The 27219-nt window shown below is 37.5% G+C and overlaps 1 protein-coding gene across 3 annotated transcripts; it reads right to left on the bottom strand.

Moving 5' to 3' along the window:
* Positions 1-1198: 1198 nt before the first annotated feature.
* SYPL1 (synaptophysin like 1) lies at positions 1199-26916 on the bottom strand. 3 transcript variants are annotated; one of them, XM_019940593.3, is made up of 6 exons: positions 26745-26916; positions 11396-11488; positions 10795-10919; positions 9280-9487; positions 4367-4555; positions 1199-2791 (listed from the first exon to the last, which is right to left on the bottom strand). In XM_019940593.3, the coding sequence occupies exons 1-6, from the start codon at positions 26811-26813 to the stop codon at positions 2657-2659; spliced, it is 819 nt and encodes a 272-aa protein (XP_019796152.1). In that variant the 5' UTR covers positions 26814-26916; the 3' UTR covers positions 1199-2656. The 3 variants fall into 3 exon arrangements, with proteins under 3 accessions (XP_019796152.1, XP_019796154.1, XP_019796153.1); XM_019940595.3 differs by having other exon boundaries at positions 11396-11456; positions 26745-26882; XM_019940594.3 differs by lacking the exon at positions 11396-11488 and having other exon boundaries at positions 26745-26914.
* Positions 26917-27219: the final 303 nt, after the last annotated feature.

The raw sequence follows: 27219 nt of genomic DNA, 5'->3' as shown, positions 1-27219 counted from the left end.
CCTTATTGATCAATTCTGTAATACCTAGGTTACAACTGAAAATGTGAATACCTCACATTCCAACAGTTCTACTTCTAGTGATATGTCCTAGAGAAGCCTTCACACGTTTTGCAAAAGTATTTATTTCAGTGCTATTTGTGCTATTTCTAATAGTGAAAGGTGAGAAAAATCTACTTCAGTAAGGAAAAGGCTGTATCTGTAATGTTTTATTTCCTTAAAAAGACAAAACCAAATCTGACATAAATAAAACAAAATGTTAACATCTGTTTTCTTTAGTGGTGGAGACTTGGTTATATACTATTTCTTATACTTACCCATCTTAAATGCTACACAATTTTAAATTTTTAAATTAAGTGTGAAACATAAAGTACATAACAAGCAACTGACCTTAACATTTACAGTAGACTAAAAATTAAGTATTTTTATCCAAGTGACTTCAATTCACAAAAACATTAGTAATAACGCTGTTTACAAAAAATTCTTTGCAACCTATCACCTAGTAAGTCAAAGCTTTTATTGCTTCTGTCCTGGAAATTATCCTATAAATCACTTAACCCTGTAATGTTGACTCAAAATCAGAGAGTGAAAGGCAACAGAATCGACTCTTTCCTAGATCTACTGTGATCTCATTAGCTATTAACATTTAATGTCATTAACTTTACGTACATCTAACATCAACAGAAACATATACATCAAAACATCTAGGACTCTGAGGAATATAAAGGGAGACCCATGTAATCCTGAAGCTCATCCTACCTCTCTGCCCAAGACCACCACCCTCCCCCCACCTTAGCCCTGTGGACTCGAGAATCTCTATCTTACATGCTATCAGAATTTAGTAGTCATAGGCAAAATTTATAAAGTAATGCTAAACACTGTTCCAAGGACTTTATATTTATTAACTCACTTCAACCTCATAAATACTCTGTGAGGTTAGCATTCTTATTCCTGTTTTTCAGATAAGCAAACTGAGGCATACAGAGGGTAAGTAATTTGCCTGAAGTTAATGAGCTAGTAAGTGGTGAAGCCAAGATTCAAATTCAGGCAGTTTGGCTCCAGAGCATACACTCTTAATCAAGAATCTTTGCTGCCAACTGGACAGTCAATTAGAAAAGGTTTATCAGTAAAACTTAATCTGAAAGTTACAAATAAGCATTTTAAAAATGAGATTGAAAGAAAAAAGGATAGAACCAGTGTCTCCAAAGCATTTTTTCTTTTATTTGTTGCCAAATATTAAAAAAAAAACTATTGTGATATTCTATTTCTTGCTTTGTAAATCCATTCCATTTTGCATTGCTCATGCCTTTAAGAGGAAAGTTCCTTTGTAATATAACAATCAGTGCACTCTTTCCTTTAACTTCTTTATTAAGCTGGTTGCATAAAAGATATACATTCTCATATTGACAATGCTTGTCATGAACAAAAGCAACAAAAATAAGGCAATAGAAAGATGTGCTTCACATATAAACAATTATGGGGTAGTAGGAAATCTGGGCCTGTACAGCAAAAATATTAGGTAGCAAAATGTGAATAAGCCCTATATTCAGAAGACACCCAAATGTGTGAGCAAAGACAGCACACCCATAATAGAGCCCCCTTAGGTTCCCTGTTTATTATGTATAATTCCTTAATTATCCATTTGTGAAATAAGAATAACATTAAGAAACATGAGATCCAAATTGCATTCATTTTCACAATACCAATACTAAACTCAAAATAGCAACTTCATTGAATATAAATGTTAAATGTTTCAAAAGTAAAAGGCAACCTTCATTTTTTGTAACCCTATGAATAGAGTCTGCAAAAAAAGGTAGATTATTTTACTGTACTTACAAGGAGATGAGGCCTCAGCCTGCACTGAAGGAGTATGAGCAACAAAGGACAGCAAACAAATATCACTAGGAGTAATGCCCATACATATCAAAACATCTCGGTGAACCATGTTCTACTTATATAGCCAATCTATTAAATAACCAGCATAATGGAAGCTTATACCTCATGCAAGAGAATTACTAAATTAACTATACATCTAATAGAAATTTCTAAACCCCACTCCCAAAACAACTTTAGTACACCTGTCAAGTACTGTAGGTCATTTAGAAAAACAGAAATAAAACATACATGCAGCCTTTGTATTAAAATTTTTTCATAACATATAAACAATGTTCAGATATAAACTGTGAACTAAATGTTTTTTCTAAATATGATTTACGTAATCAAGACTTTCTTAAACAAAGACAGGTCTTAGGAATATGATCTGTACAAACTTACAGTAGTGTATATTCCAATAGAGATTTTCTTCCTATTATGATATAACAATATAACTCTTTTCTCAGTGAAGATGTATGTTAAGGCTTAAGGTGTAAACACTTTGGAAGGCAAACAACTTAGTGAAGAAATTATTGTTCATTTAAAAATGTGTATCATCTCATAATAGGCCCCAGAATTTTCAAATTCACATGTGAGAATACATTTACATCTTAAATTTCTAGGAAAGGCACAAGCTTTATGTAAAAAAGCAGCAAAATTTTAAACCCACCAATTTATTGAAAAAGCCATTACTTTTATTAGAAACAAAAAATGCTTCTCAAGATGTTGGCAACAGGTCATAGTATAGACATCTATTTCAAACAGTGTACTGTACTTCTCCCTTCAATTATATTCCAGTTGGAGGAGGAATACCTCCTTGGCTATGGGAAGTAGAAGTATTTGAGGGACTGTGTAAGCTGGTCTCCTTGTACACAAACCATGCATTTCCTCCCCAAAGTATCATATTCAGAAAGCCAAAGATCTAAGAAAGAGAAAAATAAACATGAAAATCTAGTATATAATTAAAATTTCATAACTATCTTTGTTTTCCTGTAAATATTAAATATCTACAGGCTGTCTACCATTATTTCATTTAAAGTTTGAACTACACATAAAGTGGAATTAAAAAAGGAAGACTTTGCATTTCAATGCCAGATTTGGATACATAATGACTTATTCCCAATGAAATCTCTAAATTTGTAACATATAAAATCATGACTAAAAGATACCTTATTTTTGCATGCTCATTATTACAAGATGGGATTAAATTTGAGAAAAGTAACTAAAACCTTCCTTTTATTACTTTATATTTAGACTTCAGTGCTTCCAGGTGAAGAGGAACACAGGAATCCATGGTTCCTTCTTTGGGAGGGCTTTTACTTTTCTCCCATCTGAATGGTTATAAACATCCTTTGTGCATCTTTTCCTATTTCCCTACTTTATCCCCCTACCACCATCTCCCTTACTTCCACAGCTGCAGCCAGAAGAGAAAAGGAGTCACAGAAGAACTTTACTTCACATCCTGCATTAGTCAACCTAAAATAAATTAGCCTTCCTAGGTATAAATCTGAGAAGATGAAAGTCTCAGAGTTGAACAAACTGAAGATACCCTATTTTCGGTTTTTTATAAATACAAGAATAATAGTGACTTATGAGGTAAGAGTGAGGTAAAAAGCTTGAGCACTATCATATTACTGAAGGCCAACTGCTTTCTATCTTTTTGTATATTTGGATATAAAAACAACATTTCTGAAACTGTCCATCTCAGATCACTGTCAATATATATATATAAAGACTTTTAGATTACAAAGTTATAAAACAGAAGTTTGATCAAATTGCTTTATAAGGCAGGACTGACTTTATCCACTGGAAAAATATTTTCCTGAAAAGACATGAGACCTCCCTAAAAATAATACCCTTGTTATATTAATAATGTATCTGTATTTGGATAAAATAACAGACAAAATAATATTGAAATTTAAATAGACCAAAATTTTAGGATTTTTTAAGGAACTCTAAAAGTATTTTTTCATACACCCAAAGCAAATCAGATTAGAGAAGGGGCTTGCTTTAAAGTCAGATCTGGTTCAAACCTTGGCTTTGCCAACTTACTAGTTGCATCACCTTGGGTGAATTAACATATGAGCTACGTCTTTTCCCAGTTGTAAAATGAAGACAGTAATACCACTTTCCACATTCCTCTCAGAATTGTTGGATAACTTAAATAAGATATGAGTGTAATGACCTTAGCATACAGCCTTAGTAAATGTTAGTGACTATTATTAGTGCCTTTTGGGTCAAAGTCTTGCCTAATCAATGTTAATGAAAAGAAAGACTCAACCATGATCTTGTTCAAACCTGTTTACAAGTAATAATTTTCTTTAAAAACTTTTTTTTGTTGTTATAAAGGTAAAGACGATATGATAACTAGGATTCTGATAAGGCTGGTAAAAATACATTCATCCAGAGATTTATTAAAAACTACTGTTTTCTTGAATCACTAATAAGGTTTTTCTAATAAGTGAAATAACATATTTTATAAACACTGCATACTTACCACAGATACATTTAGGGATCCCATGCTAGTCACAGAGCCAAAATGACATATCACTCTCTGTTGAATACAAGGCAGAAGTTCCTGGACAATATTGCGACCGGTAGCTGTTTTAATATCTGTAAGAGCTTTAGCCCAGGCTGAAGTGCTCACCAACCACAAAAAAGTGGCAACAAGAGTAACAACAAAGTCCTAAAGCAAAAAATAAGCATGAATTAATAATGAACAGTTAATTTAAAGATACTAAATTTCAAATCCATGATGAAGGAATTGAGATCACAATGAACCCTATGGTACTGAGAAATGGCCTTCATGACATACTTCATCAAAAAGGCCACAGTCAACACAGCAAACACTGCTGTTTACTATTGCCAGCCCAGTGCCTGAGATACAACAGTAAACAAGACTTAGTTATCTCCTGAGGAGTCAGATTTTCACATGGAGAAATCAAAGTTTTACACAGCCCTCACCACAACTTATCTAAGCCTCTCCCTCTCAGGATCATATATTGGATCCTGTTATCACTAATAATTGTATACCTCCATCATCTCTGTTTTAATCACCCCCTCTCCAATATCACCTCTCTCTTTCTAGCTTACTCCCTCTGACACCCCAACCTCAAAAATCCTTTGACCTCACTGAGACCTACAATCTCATCTTATTTCCCTCTTTAATTTATATTCTGAGGTCATTCATTATAATCTCTTATATATACTCTCAATTCCCTTACCCTTCACCTGCTTCCTCATACTGCTCTGGCAAACCTCTAACTTTAGTTAAATCTACCTCTAATAATGAAATCGTGAAAAGCACACATCCTGGATAACTAGTCTCTTTTTAAATTCATGACCACAAAATTTTAAGAATACGCATTATATTAAGAAAGGGACAACAAAAAAAATCTCTCTCAAGACACCTTGTCACTATGTTTTCTAAGAAAGTGTTTGCCACTTATTACATTCCAAGAATAGGACTGAAGTTTTTAATATTTTGGATAATCTTTTACTGAACTAATAAGATAAAGAAAAAAATTTATTTTCCTTAATCTATTCTGCTGGGGAACTAGAATTCTGTCAACGAGTACTGGCTACAAAGATCTAAGTAACACTTTTTTAAAGTCTGCATTTGGATAGTGTAAAGTATAAGTTCCACCTCATTTGGTATTCCTTTAAATTAACAACCAAAGTGGGAACAATATAAAATTTGTATCTTTTAATGTTATGTATTCTAAGCATTCAGATATGCTCAAGACTATGAGTTCTTACATATCTGCAGCAAAAATCTTTCCAAGCTCAGAAATGGGTTTTGGAGCTTATCACAGAATTGTTTTGTTTTTTAAATAAATCTGGTTAGTTTTAAATTACTTTTGCCAACGAACTTTTAGTCATTTATGTCGAATAAATACCAGTGGTCATGTATGAGATATAGAAACTGTGATATATATAGCTTGTCCACCGCGTCAAGATGGCACTGAATAAACGTCTTGTAATTAGAGAACCAAAACAATGACTAATTTTACAAGCATGGTGGTACAATGTATTTGCATTTTGCATTTGAGCTCCCCACTGCTACTGGCCCTCTTAAAAAATGTATATCAAAGAGAAAATAGAAACATTATAGCTTAAATATTTTGCACTGGGGGAGTACTCCCTTTCTTGCTGCTGTACTCTGCTGTACTTTGTGCTGCAGGTAAACATTTTCTAAGCACTTGCTAGAAATACAATGCCTTTTGAAGAACTAATAATTAGTATGAGGTTATCAGATGTTAAACAAGTTCTCTCTGGGCTAAAGTTCATAGTTTTGACCAACAGATGTCAAATCCTCTTAATTTTTAGGTTTCTTCCTTCCAAATTCCTAATTAAAAATACACTGTTTTTTTCTGATTATGCTCTTTATGTCCACGTCGTTGATGGCTTAAGGCATGACATTCTTGTATTTCAAAAGCAGGTACTTTTCTGAAAATGATGCACGAAGTAATCTTAGGGTGAGGGGAAGTGGGAGAAATGTGGGCCTCTGAAGACAGTCTGTGCGACTCAGGACTCTAGTCTCGCACAACCTGCCTGTGACAGCCCTAGTACTACCAATAAGTTAGGATATGACTCATAACAGGTCTTTATGATTTGGGACACCCTATCTTTGTTTAGTTTCACTTTATGCTATTTCCGACCCTCCACATGGCCTAGAACCCTTACGCTCCTCCTACTTACCATAAAAAAGTGCTACATTTACTTAAAAACTGAAGTTGATTTTTAAATGTCACAGTTGAAATTCTCCTAGAAATACCTTAGCAGAGAATTGAGACCATTGATAAAAGAGCATACCCTCATTAACAAATAGCACTTAAAAAAAAAAAAATCCATGTCGTATTTGGCTATAGTTAAAAATTTAGTTATCACACAAAAAACTTTTTTACATTTATACAGTTAAATTAAAAGTAGAATCCAAAATTTAATTTAGAGGCTGGACTTTTACAAATAAGAAATATCCACCATACATTATACCAACAAAAAAACCACTTACGGAACTAATTCTGGATTATTCCTCTATATGACCACTAATTGATTACTCTGAGGTGAAAAGTTACTTTTGACGCTCTGAATGATACAACTAGATCAGTTTTATAGTTTTATTAGACAGAAAAACCCTCTACAAAAATAGACCTGAATGCTGCTTTAAAAAGTGTCATATTTTTAGGGCTTCCCTGATGGCACAGGGGTTAAGAATCCACCTGCCAATGCAGGGGACACGCGTTCGGGCCCTGGTTCAGGAAGATCCCACAAGCTGCGGAGCAACGAAGCCCGTGTGCCACAACTACTGAGCCTGTGCTCTAGAGCCCACGTACCACAACTACTGAGCTTGTATGCCATGACTACTGAAGCCCGCGTGCCTAGAGCCCGTGCTCCGCAAGAGGAGAAGCCACTGCAATGAGAAGCCTGCGCACCGCAACGAAGAGTAGCCCCCGCTCACCACAACTAAAGAAAGCCCACGTGCAGCAACAAAGACCCAAGGCAGTCAAAATAAATAAACTAATTAATTAATTAATTTTTTTTAAAGTGCCATACTTTTAAAGCTTACTAATCAAAATACAAGAAATAAAAAGCTCATTGCTAGATTTAACTTAAATTTGTTGGGATAATGACAAACTGGCAAGAAATGTCTTCATTTGGAATTTAAACTATAAAGAATTTTAACAAAATATAATAACTATATGATCACCATAGTTTTTTTAAAATAAGTCTTATAAAGTTCACAGAAGTTATAAATTACTGATACATAATTTCTGTTGATTAGGCACTGCAAAGTAAAAAAGTTGATGTCGGGGCTTCCCTGGTGGCGCAGTGGTTGAGAATCCGCCTGCCAATGTAGGGGACACGGGTTCAAGCCCTGGTCCAGGAATATCCCACATGCCACAGAGCAACTAAGCCCGTGCACCACAACTACTGAAGACTGCGCACCTAGAGCCCTGCTCCACAACAAGAGAAGCCACCGCAATAAGAAGCCCGCACACCGCAACAAAGAGTAGCCCCTGCTCGCAACTAAAGAAAGCCCGCACACAGCAACAAAGACCCAATGCAGCCAAAAATAAAATAAATTAAAAAAAAAAGGTGATGTCTATCTTTTTGAAAGGCACCTAACAACCAAGAAATATTTTATGAAAATGTCAGGTTTGAGAATTTCTTCTCAGATATATGAAATGGAATAAATATGAAGGGTAAAATATTGTTTTATTCCTTACTTACCATCTGCATTCTTATGATCCAGGCAGCAAAAATTAAAAATAAGTAAATAAATAAAACCTGTTATTTAATAATTTGGCCTACCCTTTCAAGTAACTTCACAAATAATAAGCAGATGTCAGTGGTCAGTGTTTTCTCAGGATATAAATGACCAGTATCACGAAAACACCTCTGTTGTCCCTTCAAGTCAGTAACACTAATACTGACTTTGTAGTTATTCTTTGGTAGTGGAGGTCCAGTTTAAAACCACAGCTTATCTCTGGATTGGCCACCAATAATCCAGGGCAATTTTACTAACTAAGTCTCAGAGATTATTTTTATATCTAGCTCAGTAGACCCTGAAGCCAAAAAAGGTATCAGGACTTCAAATCCAAATCCTTTGTTGCCATTTTAAAGATTCAAAATTAGCTCATGAATGCCACTAATGCCAAATTTTATAATTCTTATAGAATTACCTGGGTCAGATTGTAAATTAAAGAATTTAAGAACACAGACCAGGAGTCAGCAAACTTTTCCTGAAAAGGGCTAGACAGTAAATATTTTTGATCTCTGTCACAATGACTTAACTCTGACACTATAGCATGAAAGCAGTCATAGACTATCTGTAAATTATTTGGGTATAGCTCTGTTCCAAAAACCCTTTATTTGAAAAAAAAAAAAAAACCAAAAACAGTGAGTCAGATTTAACTTGTGTGCCATGGTTTGTGGATTTCTGATATAGACTATTAAGTTGTATTAAGGCATAAAGGGGGTCTCTTTGAGAAGAGAGAAAAAAGATAAGAAATAGGAACACAGTTATGGGACTACTAGCATGGTCAGCAATTCTTCAAATCAAAGGCATTAATTTCTACTTAATTTCTCTGCTACTTGCAACCTAATATGCTCTATCACATATTTGAGTTCTTTCCAGGTTAAAACAGAGTTAGAAACAAACAAAAAAACCTCTGTACTCTAGAGAGTACAGAGAAAGTGCTGCAAACAGGCTACAAGAATTGGGTTAAACATGACAAGGAGAGCAAGCTCAACCTCTTGGCAAGCACAGGTCAAAACACAATGAAACTTGGTTTATGCCAAGAACTTTTTTTTCTAGTGTAAGAAAATCCATATTTAAATTCAAATATAATGTATACTTATATCTTATATAAATTATTTTTTTATAAAAAGAAAGTGATTACTTACAATCATGGGAAGTTTTCGACTATCACGATACAGGTTCGTGTAACCAACATAGAGCAGAAGAGCAGCAATGCAGTACAGGAAGACAAAGACTGCAAAAGTAACATAGAATTCTGCAGCAGAAGAGTAATCTCCAATAAGGACATGACTTTTCCAATCTACATCACACACATTTACACCTTGAGGTGTCTGAAATGATGCTTCATTCAACCTATTAAAAAAAAAAGTCTCAAATAAATTTATGAATTACTTGGACTCTTCCAACAGAGACAGAAATACATCTTCTGTATTTCTAATACAGAAGTATTAGAAAGGCAGAATATTGAAATAACATTTCACAAAAATACTCCCCAAATATATTAAAACATTCTTTTAAAAAAATGAAAAATTCAAATATTTAAGTAAATTAAAATTTCCATAAGAAATGTACATAAATCATACCTCATAATTGGTTATGATAGACTGAATATAGACTGAATTAAACACTTTCACACCCAGATACTATCTTACTGTAATAAAAACTTAGCAGATTAACAGCATTGTTACAAAATGGTTTACAATTTGAGACATGATATTCCATTCTAGGAGGGAGAGTCTGTGTTACTAGCACCAGGAGAATCAGTTGTAATGATTCACATTTTAACTCTGCATTAATTAGCTGCTAACTCCACCAAGTCTTTAATTTTCCCTATCCATAAATCACAAAAGCACTTATCACCAAAGAGGCTGTAACTGTTCCTTGTAATGGAATTTTATAAGAGAAGGATTGAGAGATGGAGAGGAAATGACTGATTACCAAGCACTTGCTATTTGACATATCTTTAATGTAAGATTTTATTTAATCATCAAAGCAACCTTAGAAGATTTAAATTTATTGAACAGAAAAATTGAGTCCTGGAGAGGTCAAGTAAGTAGTTAGTAAGTGGAAGAGGATTCACACCCTGACTTAAACACAGGACACACCTAATAAACCTTTTAATGAATACTGAGGTCAAACAGAACTTACAAACAAAATAGTCATAAAATAAATATTCAGAAAATAAAGTTTTATGCTAGTGAAAGAAACACAAGGAGCTCTTCACTTTATATAAATACATGTCTTAAAGCTATATAATGCACATTATTATTTAGTAATTGCAAATACATGAGAAATTTGGATTTTTCATAAGTTGTGTTTGCTTCCACAACATGGCCTCTCAAACTAAGGTGATAGAGCAAGCTTGTTTTGTTTTGAAATTTCCAGTCCACTGTGGGATGATAGAATAAAAGTGTCAAGGCAACATCATATGAAAGTTTCTTAATGCTTACTGTCATTTTCTGTATTTATTTCATCACAGTCCAGGAAAATAGTCTGCAGACAGGTACTGGTCCCATGCACCACACTTTCAATAGCAATGATCACTACTTACAAATGAGCATGCAACTAAAAAATTTCTACCCCCCAAGATCAGTAAGTTGTTGGAAATTTTAATGAGTCAAAAAGAGTTGTTAAACCATAAAAACAAACAAATAACTCACCTGAATGGATAACCAAAAGTAGCTGTAATCGTTTTATTGTCAGATTTATTAGTTAGACAAGCCACTTGAATTTCTGTTTTGCCCTTAAAACCTCCACAGGTGGCAAAAGCAAAGATAGAAGCAATCTACACAAAGTGAGACCAAAAAAGAAAAGAAGCATTACTGTACCCAAACATAGGTCATTAAAATTTTAAATATAGTGATTATTAAAAATTGGCTCGCTAACATTCTTAGAATTCTTATTTACAAATTAAGATTGTACAAATTATTTAAAAATTTATTTGTAACTCTCAACAAATGTGATTTTATTTTCCCCTGAGTATAACATAGAAACTGGTATAACAGCCCATATAACAATACATTTTAACACACCATTGTAAAGCAATTATACTCCAATAAAGAAGTTAAAAAAAATACATTTGCTCAAATTACAGTGTACCCACTAAATATTAGTATGAAATTCAGAGGAAGTCTTATTTATTAGTATCAAAATCAAAAGGGGGTAAATTGGAGGTATTTTATTTGGAACCTAAGGGTAACTATAAAGCCAAGAGACTACAAGCAAAGAAGAGATCTTATTTCATGAGCTTATAAGCCTCACCTGTGGGTATTTCGAGGTCTCAAAAAGTAGTTGGAGATTTGTTTTCCTGGTCATAAATATGCTTAAAGAAATGTAATGGTGTTTTCTCAAATTCTATTCAAACAGGAAAAAAACTGAAAGCATCCTAAATATTGACAGGGAATCAAATATACTGTAATTCAATTCCACAAGGGGACATTATGCAGTCATTAAAATGTTGGGAAATATCTAACAATAAAGAAAATGGTTCAATACATATAAAGTTTGTTTAAGCAATGCGTTGTGCATGAGTCTACATCTATGCATACACACACAACAAAAATTAAAAAGTCTATGCATTAAAATTTTAAGTGGTCACCTCTGAACAGAAGACAAAAGATAATTCCTTTTTCTATTTGTATCTTACGAATTTTCTACAAAACAAAACAAACAAAAAGCCCAGATACAGTGTAGTGACCAAGAGCTCAATCCTTCAGCAAATGCTGATGGCTCTATTTATAAAATATATTTGGAATTTGATCACTTTTTACCACCACCATCACAACATCCTAATCAAAACTATCACCTCTTGCCTGAATTATATGGTGACAGCCTTTGAAACTGATGCTCCCTACTTCTGTCCCTGCCCCTGCTTCAGTCTACTGTCAACACATCAGCCAGCGTCATCTTTTAAAAATATAAGGCAGAAGGGCTTCCCTGGTGGCGCGGTGGTTGAGAGTCCGCCTGCTGATGCAGGGGACACGGGTTCGTGCCCTGTTCCAGGAAGATCCCACATGCCGCGGAGCGGCGGGGCCCATGAGCCATGGACGCTGAGCCTGCACGTCCAGAGCCTGTGCTCCGCAACGGGAGAGGCCACAACAGTGAGAGGCCCGCGTACCGCAAAAAAAAAAAAAAAAAAAAAAAAAAAAAGATGTATATATATATATATATATATATATATATGGCAGAAAACTTTATTGTCTGCTCAAAACTCTCCAATGGCTTCTGAGTTCTCTCCAAATAAAATCAATGTTCATATAATGGTCTACAAGATCCTTTCCTCCTTTAACATTTCTCATCTCACGTTGCTACTTTTTCCCCTGCCAAATCTCTTTACTATTCATTAAAGACATGGGATAAACTCCTTCAGAACCTTTGCACTGAACTATTCCCTCTGCCTGGAACACATGGCTAACTTCCTACTTCACAGCTTCCTGTTCCAATGTGACCTTATCAGAGAGCCCAGGCCTTTCCCTAACCTCACTATGTTAAATAACAGTGCCCCTCCCACCCCACACTATCTATTCTCTTTATTTGTACTGCTCTATTTTTCCTCCATTGTAATTACCAGTGCCTGACAGTACTTCATTATTTGTTTGCCCACTTTTCTCTAGGATGTAAACTCAAAGAGGGCAGGAACTTTGTTTTGCTCAAGGTCACAGACATCCAGCAAATAGATACAATTCAGTACAGGTCTGGTATCAAAGCCTATACTGTTGAACACTGATATAATGCCTCTCATGGATTCATCCAGGACCTTGAATCAGGCCATAATCAGGATCATAACCATCCACGAAATTTTTTTTCCATGAAGAAGAGATATATGAAAAGGAATCTGGTTATAGATATGAAGAGTTTGGTATAATGTCAGCACATAGTTTGGAATCTTCAGTTAAAAGAATTAAAAAATAAAGAAAGAAGAATAGATACGCTCTTAGCATAAATGTGCATGAATACACAGAGTGAAAACAGAAGGCCAGGAAATGAGTCTTGGGTATGTACCCACGTTTAGAATTAGAAAAAAGAAACAGGATACACAAATTGAATCAATGGAATAAAGAGGCCAGAAACAGATCTGTGCGTATAGACAAATTATAGCTAACAGAGCTGGCATTGTAGGGCACTAAGGAAAAGAGAATGGTGGTTTTAAAGATGTCACCACAAACTCCTTGATACTCCTCCCCTCAAGAGGTGGAGATTAATTTCCCCCCCTTAAATGTGGATAGGACACAGTGACTTGCTTCTAGTGAACAGAATATGGTAGAAGGACTGGGATGTCCTTTCTGAGGTAAGGTAATAGAGATTACAGCTTCTGTCTTCATTTCTCACTCCCTTGAATCACCTGCTCTGGGGGAAGCCAGCTGCCATGTTGGGAGGATACTCAGGCAACTCACAGACTCATGTGGTAAGGAACTGAGGACTACCATCAACCATGTGAGGGACCTTGAAAGTATACTGTCTGAGGCTTGCCAACAGTCATATTAGTTAACTAGAGGGGGGCGTGAGATGACTGCAACCCCAGCCAACCTCCTGGGAGACCCTGAGCTGCAACAACTCAGCTAAGCCACTGCCAGATTCCTGACCCACAGAAACTGTGAGATGATAAACTGTCTATAGTTTTAAGTGCTAAGCTTGGGGTAATTTGTTATTTGAAATCGATAACTAACACAAGGAAGGACGGTCCAGATGGGCTAAAGTCTTAACTGTAAAAAGTGAGTCTAAAAAGTATGAAGACAACATAAAAGAAAACTTGTGATCACAAAGAAGGGAAGAATTTCTTAAGAAAAAAAAAAAAGCTAACCATAGAGTAAATTCAACTACAGAAAAAGAGGGTTTTTTAAAAATCAAGTCAGCTTCTGAATGTAAAACAAGCTATAAACTAGGAGAAAGTATTTGCGATAATGTCACAAACGATTAGTATCTATGTTTACAGACCTAACAGAGACTCTTGCTCATGCGTACTACATATGTGCACAAGAATGTTCACAGTAACATTGTTTATAATATCAAAATATGGGGAGGGGAAGCAACAGGAAAGTAGATAAACTATATTGATATACAGTACTTACAATGGGAAGTTACATAGCAATGAAAATGTACAAACTACAGCTACCTACTTCAACAAGGATGAATTGTAGAAACCTAACGCTGAGTGGGAAAGAAAAAAAGTTGCCTAAGACTACACAGGGGGTATTCCCTGGTGGCGCAGTGGTTAAGAATCCGCCTGCCAATGCAGGGGACACGGGTTTGAGCCCTGGTCCGGGGAGATCCCACATGCCGCGGAGCAACTAATCCCGTGCACCACAACTACGGAGCCTGCACTCTAGAGCTCACGAGCCACAACTACTGAGCCCACGTGCCACAACTACTGAAGCCCGCGTGCCACAACTACTGAAGCCCGCGCGCCTAGAGCCCGAGCTCTGCAACAAGAGAAGCCACGCAACGAGAAGCCTGCGCACCGCAATGAAAAGAGTAGCCCCTCCTCGCTGCAACTAGAGAATGCCTGCGCACAGCAACGAAGATCCAACGCAGCCCAAAATAAATAAATAAATAAATTTCTATTTAAAAAAAAAAATTAAAAAAAAAAAAAGATTACACAGGGTATAATGCCATTCTTTTAAAAGCTCTGTTTACTTGTCTACATCACTCCTGCCACTGTCTTTGTTCAGGCCCGCACCATTTTTCCCTGGGACTAACCCAACAGACTCCTCCTTTCACTTTTAAACTCATTCCCAACACCATTCATCTTTTACTGTGGGCTTTAGAGCTGCAGTGTCCAGTAAGGTGCCATAAGCCACATGTGGCCACTGAGCACTTTAAAAATGGCTAGTCTGAAATGAGATGGCTGTAAGTGTAAAATATACCATGGTTTATGAAGACTTAGTATGAAAAAAGAATGTAAAATATCTCATCAATAATTGTTTATATTACTTGTTGAAACAATAATATTTTGGATATACTGGGTTAAGTGAAATGTATTATTAAAATTAATTTCACCTGTTTCTTTTCACTATTTTAATGTGGCTAGTAAGATGCTTAAAGTTACTGTATGGCTGGCATTTGTAGTTTGCACTGTGTTTCTATCGGACAGAGATGTTTAGAGTGATGTCACACTGATATGAAATAAAAATCTGGTCATGTCACCCCCCTGTTTGAAGAGATTTCCTCAATGGCTTTCCAGATCTTTTTAGGCCCAAACTTCTTTTTTTTTTTTAAGAAGATGTTGGGGGTAGGAGTTTATTAGTTAATTGTTTTTTTTTTTTTTGCTGTGTTGGGTCTTCATTTCTGTGCGAGGGCTTTCTCTAGTTGGGGCAAGTGGGGGCCGCTCTTCATCGCGGTGCGCGGGCCTCTCACTATCGCAGCCTCTCTTGTTGCGGAGCACAGGCTCCAGACGCGCAGGCTCAGTAGTTGAGGTGCACGGGCCTAGTTGCTCCGCAGCATGTGGGATCCTCCCAGACCACGGCTCGAACCCGTGTCCCCTGCATTAGCAGGCAGATTCTCAACCACCGCGCCACCAGGGAAGCCCATAGGCCCAAACTTCTTAATTTGGCATAAGAGGCAGGGCTGAGGTAGCCTCAACTTTATCCTTCTAGATTTATACGCTATACTCCCTGCCAGGTCCTGTACAACTCTGTCACACTGCACTATATACTGTACTTACTGTTCCTGAAACACACCAAGTATTTATGTCTTGGATATGCGTGTTTATTCTGCCAAGATTCCCCACCTCTGCCCCCACCCTGGTTCTCCAACAAGCTCATCCTTTAAGGTCCTGCCCAGTTCCTTGTGGTGGTACTGTTCTGTCTCCTGGGCTGAATAGATAGACTTGAGTTCACTACCTCTATTATAGGCATTTTTCTTGTGTATCTTGCCTTATTAGAAAAACAAAACAAAACAAAAACCCAAAAGCAAAAATGATAAAAACTAGTTTCCCATTTAATACAAAAATTAGTATATAAATGGCACACTGTACCACAGCTTATTGCTTTTAAGACTACTGCCTTTATCTCTCCCTTGGCAGACTGTCATGTCTTTGCATTTGCTTTTATTCAGGATTTTCAGTGCCTACCTAGTAGGCCTGACATACACCAAATGCTCACTAAATAACTGCTTAATTAAAGGAAAAAAAATCAATTGCCAATAATGTACAAATAAAACCATATTTCAAGTCTTAAATACTCATTATTTCAAGCTTGTCTTTTTGTTATGAGGATAAATAAATGTCATGTTTGCCATTTTGGTCTTTATCTTATGGGAAAAAAGGGATAAGGTACACACTTTTTACTAAATGAAGTACAAACAATCTGAGAGTAAACTATCCAACCATCTCACCTCTCCCTATATTGCACTAGTACTCTGATTTCGATCAGAAGTTATATACTGGCAGCCCATGGGTGAAACCTGGCCAGAAGATAGATTGTGGTTTTCCCAGTATTCATGAAAAATGTGAATTTGTTGTCAATATTTTCATATCAGCATGCTGCACATAAAAATTTGGATTTCCTGTGTGGGTGTGGATAAAGATATGCCAGTATCAGACCTATATCCCCATAAAGCAACAATCACATGGAAATGCATGACAGATGACACCTAAGACAGGGTATGTGCTTTCCAGACTGCTGTCACTCTCTATTGTCTCTACAACCCTCAGAATGCGTGTTAGTTACCAGTAATCAATGAACTTCCACTATTCTTTTTTCTCCCAAACACTTGTTTCACTCATTTACTTTATGAGGGGTTCCTAGCAGCACTTTCGTTTGTAATTCTAGTCTAAAATGAGGTGTTCTAGTATGCTGATTTATATTTCCTTGCCACTTATGAAACTAATTCCCCCTTCTCTCTCTATCCCATAAAGAATGACTGAAACTGCTGATATGAAATTCCACCTGTACAGTAACTAGTAAGAATCCAGGGACAGGATGACAGCAAGCTTCTATTCAGGTCAAAAGGTTCCATATTCATTATGACAGTCTCAAGTTCTACTTATCTCTCTGCCCACTGGACCCACATTAGTGACACAAGACATGCCTCACTAATTTAGATATCTAGAATATCTATATTCTGTATCTAATATCTGGTCCTCTAGAATACTACTCTCTAAAATAGACTGGAGTACTCATCTAACTGGTGTACAAGAAGAAAATATGCCTATTTATATCTACTTTTAGACTTAAACAAGGAAATAAAGCTTTATTAAAATTAACATACTGCTGAAACCCATGCTAGGTCTGTATGTCACAGAGTCAGATGTCGGGGCAGTATGCTGGGTATCCTGAAGGTAAGGAAGTCCTATAACAGGGAAGGACAGACAGTGATACCTTCACCTATTCTTCCACTTTTAGAGTTCATTTAATAATGTGAGTGTGCCTGGCTAAGTGTCTTTATGGAATAAATTATTTACTTTTAACCAAACTAACCTTCACAAAATGGACTGGTGGCTTAAAAATGTCTTCACAGGGGCTTCCCTGGTGGCGCAGTGGTTGAGAGTCCACCTGCAGATGCAGGGGACACGGGTTCATGCCCCGGTCCGGGAAGATCCCACATGCCGCGGAGCGGCTAGGCCCATGAGCCATGGCTGCTGAGCCTGCGCGTCCGGAGCCTGTGCTCCACAACAGAAGAGGCCACAACAGTGAAAGGCGCACGTACCGCAAAAAAAAAAAAAAAGTCTTTACAGAAACTATTGAGTGATAATACAAAACCTCATGTCCAAAAGAGAAAGTAGAAGCATTAATACCCTCTATGAGCTGCATTCATGAGTCACATTACCAGGTAAAAACAGATTCTACTTAATCAGATCAGAAGTTGGCAAAAAAAAAAGAAAAAAAAGAAGAAAGAAAAAGAAGAGAAAAAGAAATTATTAGACAAATATCTGAAATAAGGATTTTTTAAAATTTGAAATATGAATGAAATTTACCCTGAGTGTATATAAATAATATGCCTTAAGATAATGACATAGTAAAACATGCATCTAAATTATAGATGCATACTAGGGCTTTGTGTATAAAATCTTACAATGACAGAGTCAGCCAGAGTTCCTAGTTCCTATTCTCAGACCCTGCTCAGCTCACAGAGGGTTCTACTGGGGAACACTGGTACTCATCTAATTTATGGGTATCTTTCACGTTTCTAGTTGCAGGGTCCTCACTGCTATTTAATTTCATGATTAATCTGTTCAGGAAAATGATGTAATTGAAATCTTCAGAAATATTAATAGATCAAAAAGTATATTGTATATGAGGGTTTATGTGCCAAATCAAATGCATGCTGTTTTACTAAATCAAATGATCATTCAGTACTTAAATGAACTATCATAGCATGTTTGCCTTTACAATCAGTCAGATTAGAATGCCTAGAGCCAAGGTATTGATTTTTCTAAATCAAAGTCTGAAGCATTTACCAAAGATATTCATTTTAAAAAACATTTTGTTATTGATGTTAATATTTCAGTTTACTCCCACTGTGCACTGAGCAGTGAAGTCAGTTTCAAAGTTCTTCAATTTCACTCTTCTATTATTTCCCTCTGCTTGGAAAGTACAATCATAGAAAGCTCTAAATAGCCTTCTAGTACAGTTCCAAAACCCTTAAGAATTTGGATCATGAGAAGTAAACTTGAGTTCCTGCTGAAATAAATAGCTAGAAGATTTTTGCTAGCTCAATTATTACTGTTGAAAACATCTTTATGTCACCTTTATTCTTAAACAATTGTTAACCTGAGTATGGAACTAGAAATCTCTGAGGAACCTAAATATACTTATTTTAAAATCATTTCAGACAGTTCTATTATTTTTATGTCTTTTGGAGCGAATCAATATTCTGATTGTTGATCTGGATGGCTATCTTGAAGTGAGTCTGTCACTTCACGGAAAACTGATAGTATTTGTTGCCACTGATATAATTTGAGCTTTTAAGCAAACATTAGTTTTCTTCATGTATTTTTTTTAGGATATTTGATGTAAGCTCAACTTGAGAGTATGTTATTCCCCGCTTCCCCATCCTGGTCTAGTGGTTTTATAAGTCATCTCCCTCCCAGTAGTTTTTTGGTCATTTCTACCAGGCCTTCTTAATCCCCTACTCCAGCGGTCCCCAAGCTTTTTGGCACCAGGGACCGGTTTCGTGGCAGACAATTTTTCCCTGGATGGGGGTGGTGTGTGTGTGGGGGTGGGATGATGGCTCAGGTGGCAATGCAAGCGACGGGGAGTGGAAGATGAAGCTTCGCTCGCCCGCCCACCGCTCACCTCCTGCTGGGGTTGGGGACCCCTGCCCTACTCCACAAATACCTTATCCTATAATGGGACCGCAAACTACCAACATAGGAGAATATTGCAGTTAACACAAATCCAGACCTTAAGCAGGTAGGTTGATTCAGGTCTTTGTTAGGGGGCCATTTCTCTCTCTCTCTACTTCACTCCATGGAAGTTATAAAGCCAAACAATAGGTTGAAGCTTTTTCTCAGATTTATTTCCCAGATCCGGGAACAGTCCTTCTCCCACCCATATTTCCATTCCATTGCTGGTCGCCAATGATGTTTATCCTGTATTAGAAAAGCAATTCTCAATGTGTGGTCTGTGGACCCCAGGGAATACCCAAGACTCTTTCAAGGAGTCCATGAGGTCAAAAATATTTTTACAATATTATTACAACATTTTTTGCTTTTTATACTACATTGACATTTGCGCTGATTTGCGCAAAAGCATTGGTGGGTAAAACTGCTGGGCTTTAGTAAGAATCAGCAAAAGCATCAAACTGTTATTTCACTGCCATGCATTTGCAGTTAAAGAAAAAAAGCCAGTTTTACTTAAGAATGCCTTCGATGAAGCAGAAAAATTGTTATTTTTATTAAATCCTGACATTTGAGTCTTCTTAATATTCTGTGTGATGAAGTAGGATGTGCAAATACTTTTATTACTGAAAAGACAACCTACAGACTGGGAGAAAATATTTGCAAATGATGCAACCGACAAGGGCTTAATTTCCAAAATATACAAACAGCTCATACAACAAAACAACAAACAACCCAATCAAAAAATGGGCAGAAGACCTAAATAGACACTTCTCCAAAGAAGACATACAGATGGCTGATAGGCACATGACAAGATGCTCATGCTAATTATCAGGGAACCTCAAATCAAAAGGACAATGACGTATCACCTCACACCAGTCAGAACAACAGTCATCAAAAAGTCTACAAATAATAAATGCTGGGGAGGATGTGGAGAAAAGGGAACCCTCCTACATTGTTGTGGGAATGTAGACTGGTGCAGCCACTATAGAAAACAGTATGGAGGTTCCTTAAAAAACTAAAAATAGGGCTTCCCTGGTGGCGCAGTGTTTGGGAATCTACCTGCCAATGCAGGGGACGCGGGTTTGTGCCCCGGTCCGGGAGGATCCCACATGCTGCGGAGCGGCTGGGCCCGTGGGCCACGGCTGCTGACCCTGCGCGTCTGGAGCCTGTGCTCCGCAGCAAGAGAGGCCGCGACGGTGAGAGGCCCGCGGAAAAAAAAAAAAAAAAACTAAAAATAGAGTTGCCATATGATCTAGCAAATCCACTCCGAACAAAAAACCCCACTTTTACGGCATACCTAAATACAATGGTGGTCTGCAGGGAAAGCATTTAAACAACTGAGTTCTTTGCTGAACTAGTCACTTTTTTCGTTAAATACTATTTTTACTTGAAAAAATAAGTAATAAACAAAATATAGGTATTCAGACTTGCATATTTGTCAGATCTTTTTCTTGAAAAAGATGAGGCTTTAACTTCAAGGAAAACCAGCAGCATTTGTTGCCATTGATGTAATCAAACTTTCAAGTGATTAATTATCGTTATTTAAAAAAAAATTTTTTTAATGTCTCAGCTTAAATTTCTAACATGGTAAGTATCAATTGATACAACCCCATAAACAAAAGCTCTTTGAGGCACTCAATATTTAGGAGTATAAAGGGGTTCTCAGACCAAAGTGTTTTGAGAACCACTGTATTAAAGCACTGCTGTTATCTTAATTTTCCCTTTAATGTTTTATAAGAGATTGCTATTTGTATGTGTGAAGTGAGTGTGTATGTGTATATATGTACATTCTAAAACCACTGACAACATATATATATATAGTCTATGAAAAAAACATCTAGTATATCCCATGAGAGGGTTCAAGGCAAACACTAAGAGGATTCCGGGTAGAAGAAACAGAGAGCAAAGGCATAGTGGTAAGTCAGTAAGTCTATTACAAGTTTTACATGTATATAGAGTCTTGGTAGGCACAAAATGCCATTTGAAATCCTTTTTTCCCTTTTTACAATAGGGGAAAAAAGTGAACACAAATGGCAAGGTTAAGAGAAAGGTAAGTTTCTTAAAAGGTAGTCTGTGCCATAGACAGCCTAAAAATTTAAGTATTAAGCAAATGGATGAAAAAAATATCGTTCTGAGTATGCCTCATTCCCTATACTCTGTAATATCATTTGTATTTTCTAGGCTGCTCCTCTGTGCTATGTTATAACCACAAAATTAGAATAAAACATGGTCCCTGTTTGTAAAAATCCTATAATCTACTTGGGATGACTAAACTTTTAGAGTATTTTAGATAAACTAGTACGTATTTCTGAAAGTTTGTTTTTTAAACAAATTGTTATATGTAATGCTCAAACGGTTATGGGTTTTCTTTCTCATCGTTTTTCACACTAATTTTCCTGGATAATAATTTACCCCAAAGTAATGTTTTTAAATGTTCTTTTGAATTTGCTCATTAATTATAAGTATAAAATCAGAAAAAAATTCAAACTTGATAAATGAATCAAGAAAACCCTACTTGTTTTTAACTCCTCCTAAGATCCTGTTATAAACATGTATGTAACAAGAAAAAAATTACTTCAGGTACCTTATGTTTTTGTTTCTTAAGCCTGAAATTTTGGGTAATCTCTTCATTAATTTATTAAAAGACCAATCAGAAACACAAAGGTAAGTTACTGAAAAGACTAAGAACAGACTGTTTGAGTCCAGGATGTAGTAATCACAATCATGGGATCTGAGTACATTACTTAATTTCTCTAAGCCTCAGTAACATGGAGATGACAACGGTAACATGTAATATAGAGATAACAACCCTCATAGGTTGTCAGAAAATTAAATGAGAAAATACAGGTAAAGCCCTAGAACATATATTGAACTCAATAAATATCTCCTGTTAACACTGAGAGTAAACTTGGCCAGCACAAAAATATTCATAATTCTAAAATTCAACTTAATTAGTCTATAATTCCTTTATATACTCCCAAACAGTATTTCTTCCACAATTTTGTGTGTGTAGAATTAGGAAAGCATATTACTTAGACTTATTTAGAGCTAAACATTTGACCAGTGTTCACCCTAAGTAGCAAAAAAGTCCAAAACACAGTGTTCAATATTAAAAGGAGATAGTCATTTTAATGAAAAACTTTAATCTAAATACTAGTGATAACTGACTACAAAGTAAGATCCAAATTAAAATTTACTAGAAAAATATTAAATAATTGAAAAAGCTGCTTTGATAACATTAACCCTTGCCTTTTACTTCCATGTTCAACTCCTACACATGGGGCATCTAATTTCACCTAAATTTTATCTTATTACCTTGACAGGCTGCTAAAAGCAGGAAAACACGCAAACAAATGAAAAGTCTACAATAACCATTTCTAAAGTTTAAAATATGTAAACGAGAACTTAGTGATCTTGAAGGACCGGAAGATATGTTAGTCATATAGGGCTCAAATTGTATCCACTGTCTGGATCTAGTCTTCCTAGAAACATAGCATTTCAGTTCTGAAGAACCTACTAAGACCTGTTCAAATACATTATCATTAGTCACATATTTATAACTCAGTCATTCCAACAGCCCTGTGAAGTATTGCTATTCCCATATAAGTACAACAAAAATTCAACCTTTACTGAGTACTTATTACACAAACAGAACTAAGGCAATGTCACTGCCAGGCACTGTAACTAAGGGCCAGAAGTAGATTAAAGTAGATTCATATATATATATATATAGAGAGAGAGAGAGAGAGAGAGAGAGAGAGAGAGAAAGAGAGGGAGAGAGGGAGAGAGAGAGAGAGAGAGGGGCATGGTGGCTACAGTTCAGAAGCAAAATAGAAATGCTTCTGCTTTGGTGACTGTATTTTTATTTTGTCAATAAATATTTACTGGGTACTTGCCTTCAAGTCTATGAGGCCTTCATATTTGTGACCCCTTGAAAGTTACATATTATCAGGTTATATCTTAGTCTAACATCTTCTAGAACATTGCTAAAGGTAAGCTGATTTGGGGAATTATTCTTCTAGTTATATGGATAGTAAGCAGCCTTTATCTAGATTTTAGATTTGTTTGTAAATGTATTTATTGACTATTTTTAGAGGTAATCTCAATCAACACCTTATGAAACTTGACCAATTCATTCAAAACACATTTAAAAATTCCTACTATGAGCCTTTCTCCTCTAGAGCCTTGTCTTATGCCTCTCTGCCTCTGTTTTAGACCTTCTGTTCACAAGTCTCTTCTCTACAGCGCACACACACATTCACTCATTCCCATCTTTAAAATAGGTTACCACCCAATCTCTCCCATCTTCGCAGTCAAATAGTGGTTTACTCTCACTGTCTTCTCTTTCTTACCATACATCCATTCAGCCTACTACCATCTGGTTTCTGATTTTACCGAAACTGCTCTTACTAAAGCCTCTTGATTACCCAAATCAAGGGATGCATTTTAGTAATTATTTTTCTTAACCTATTGCACCTAATATTGCTGAGTACTCTCTTCTTGAAATATCTCTAATAGTGATGCTAAGATGTTATTTCTCTCCAACTTCCTAACAATACCTTTTTCCTTTGCTGCCAAATACCTGCTGAATCTCCAGTCCATACTTGTCTTCTAAACTCTAGATCCATGTATCTAACTGCCTACAGGATACCTCCACTTATATGCTTTAAAGAGACCACAAACTCAATCATTCAAAACTTACTGACCTTCCACCAAACATCTGCTGCTTCTCCTTAGTGATCTGTCTTAGACAGATGTGCCACTACTAATCCGAGTCAGAAATATGGCAGTCATCTTACAGCCCTCTCTTTTCTTCACCCTACAAATATATTCAAATTTCTAAACCTCTCTTTTCTAGTCCCACTGCAATTAGTTTTAGGCCTTCATTATGTTTCAAATAACAGATTTCCCTTTCTTCAATTATGACCTTTCCTCTCCAATTCATTCCGCACACTGCTGACAAAATAAAAACTTCTAAAAGGCAAATATAATTATATTATTCACTTGTTTATTTACTCTTGAATGAGTGAATCCACCCTACACGGTAGGAATTCTGGGCTTAGATGGAAGCTGTACGATAAACAACCCCAAATTCTGTACCTGCACATATGCATTTTCTTAAGGAACGGGCCCAGATTATCAAAGGTTAACCCAAAGGATTAAGAACCACTGGCCCATAGGATAAACTCCAAACTATTCTGCAAGCCCTTTGAAACCTTTCAGAATCATCTCAAACCACACCCTCCCTCCCGGTATACGTTCCAGTCAACCCCAATTACTTTTAAATTCGTAAATAGGGTTATGCTGCTTCAACTTTTCACACCACTGAACGTAAGATTCTCTTTGCCTGGAAAGCCACTCCCCAACCATTCCCCAAGTGAACAAGTACTCATCCTTCAAGTGTTCTTTCATCTGAAATTCGCTCTAGCACCTCCAAGCAATCGATTTCTCCTTCCTTTCACCTACTACACTTTGCCTATACCTTTATTATAGTATTGGCCATATGGCATATTCATATTTGTTTTCATGTTTTTCTTATTAGGTCATGAGGAAAAGACCATGTTTTATTCACATGGTCTAGTGCTAGTGCTTAGCTCAGCACCTGTATATAATACACATTCAAATATTTGAATAAATATTCTCTACACCATGAACAACGAATACTCTTTTCATAAAAGATTCTCTTGTGTGATAGTAAGTTGTTCAAACTGAAAGTAGTATTTCCTTAAGCTTAAAAAGGACATTTTTCAAAATATGTCAGACCTATGATCACTAATAAACTTATCACTGTTTTAAAATATTAAGAAAAAAATTAAGTCTACATTTAAAAAAACTGACGAATAATATAAGCATAAATATAAACAACTGCCTCCTCATTTATTTAAGTGAAATTTTAAGTTAATTATAAATTTAATTATAATCCTCAATGATATTAAACTACTAGGTATAAAAGACTTTTTCTTAAACCTGATATTTGATTAGCTCAGTTAAATGTGTTTTTCATCCTGCAATTTAAAATTTTTATATACTCAAATAAGAATCTTCTTTATATTTAAATCTGGGCTTAGGCTTAACAGAACCCTAAATATATACATTTAGGTGTCTTTAAAGTAAACATTTGTGTGAAATTAGCACTATTTCAGCTTTCAGAAAACACCAAGTAAAACTTTGGGGGAAACGTAGGAACCCTTGGGTGCAGGAAGGAAATCAGGACTGAGCACCCATTAGAGAATGTGAGCTTCTGTGTTACTTTTAAAACATCCTCGTAGGTTATTTAAAACAGAAAATCCTAAGTTCTTACTCTTCACCACTTTATCACTAACATACGGGGTTGAAGAGTTACGGATGTAAATGCTGCTGGCTAAACAAGCAACTTGCCTGCACGCTGGACAGATGCCAGCTGCCTATTAATACGGGCCTGAAAACCACCACTGGAATATGTCCTAGGCCACGAACTCCGAAGGCACTGTGCAGTGCCTGGTGTATTCACCAACTCCTCCAAAGTGACTGATCATCACCAAGGTCGAAGTAATAAATCTGCTTTGATGCTAATGACTGAGAGTGTTGCCAGGGAAGGACTAAGAGCTGACTGCAGGATGTTGCTGGGAAATACCTAAAACAACCTGGATGGCGATTCCTAACTTGTGTTTCAGTCGACCGGACTAACAACGCATTTTGCTTAGACCTTCTCCCCTACTCCGCCCACCCCCGCCCGCTTCCCTGACCCACAGTTTATTTTTATCCATTTTTAACTTGGGGCCAATCTTAAAAGCAAATTAAGACCCGAGAGCTCGTCAGATCACTTAGGGAAGGCACACCAGCTTTCGACGGAGCGCGGCCTCCAGTCCGCACGGGGCAGAAATGCACGGGCTCTACCGGAGGCGCAGAGGCAGCGCCGGCCGGGGTGCTACTCCGGCCCGCCGGGTTTCGGTTAGACCGCAAGAGGAAGTTTTCTCTTCCCTTGCGGAAAGCAGTGAAGCCAAAGAGAAATTTAAACCACCACTCCCCGAGGGATACCCAGAGGTGAGCTTCGGTGTGGCAGGGCGGCTCCGCCTGGGACGGAGGCAGCCGAGGGACCCGTGATTCGACGCCGACTGCGGCGTCCCCGCCCCGCGCAGGCCCAGGCCGCGGCCTCCTGTCCCCTCCCCGCGCTTCCAGTCCCGTCCGGTCCCGTCTCGGGGACAACGGCGGCTTCGCTCCCCCGCGCGGAGCGAGCCGCACCCCGTCTCCCGGAGCCCCCAGCCGCCCCGCCGAGGACGCCGGCCGGGCCGGAACCGGAGCGGGAACGGCGGCGCGATTCCCCGCCCGGAGGTCGCAGGCTGTACTCACCCACTCGAGGACCTTGATGAAGCCGAGCGGCTCCTTGAGCGGGTTGAGGTTGAGCTGGAAGGAGGACATCCTCTGAGGGAAGGAGGGAAAGAGAATCAGGACAGCGGGGCGGAAGAGGAGGGGGACCGACAAGACAGAACTGCCCTGCCGCGAGAAAGGGCAAGCGGGGAGGGCTCCGGGAGGCGGGCCTGGGAGGCCGCGGGGCGGGGCGGGGCGGGGCGGGGCGGCGGCTGTTGAGCCGCACGCCGAGGCGCTGGGGCGGAGACGGAGAGGGGCGGCCGCTGGAGGCAAGGGCGGGCAGAGGCAGGGAAGGGGAGGTGTCTTCCCGGGCCACACCTGGCCCAGCCGGCTGATCCGCTGGCGAACTAAGTAGATGTTGGACGCCATGCTGCGTGCTCCGAGCCCCCTTCCCTCAAATCCAGCCCGCGGCGCTCGGGTTCCTGTCGCGCATGCGCGTGCCCAGTTCCAACCCTGC

This window comes from Tursiops truncatus, chromosome 9 (assembly GCF_011762595.2).
Source record: "Tursiops truncatus isolate mTurTru1 chromosome 9, mTurTru1.mat.Y, whole genome shotgun sequence".
NCBI lineage: Eukaryota > Metazoa > Chordata > Mammalia > Artiodactyla > Delphinidae > Tursiops > Tursiops truncatus.
This window is presented reverse-complemented; position numbering and strand designations above follow the sequence as displayed.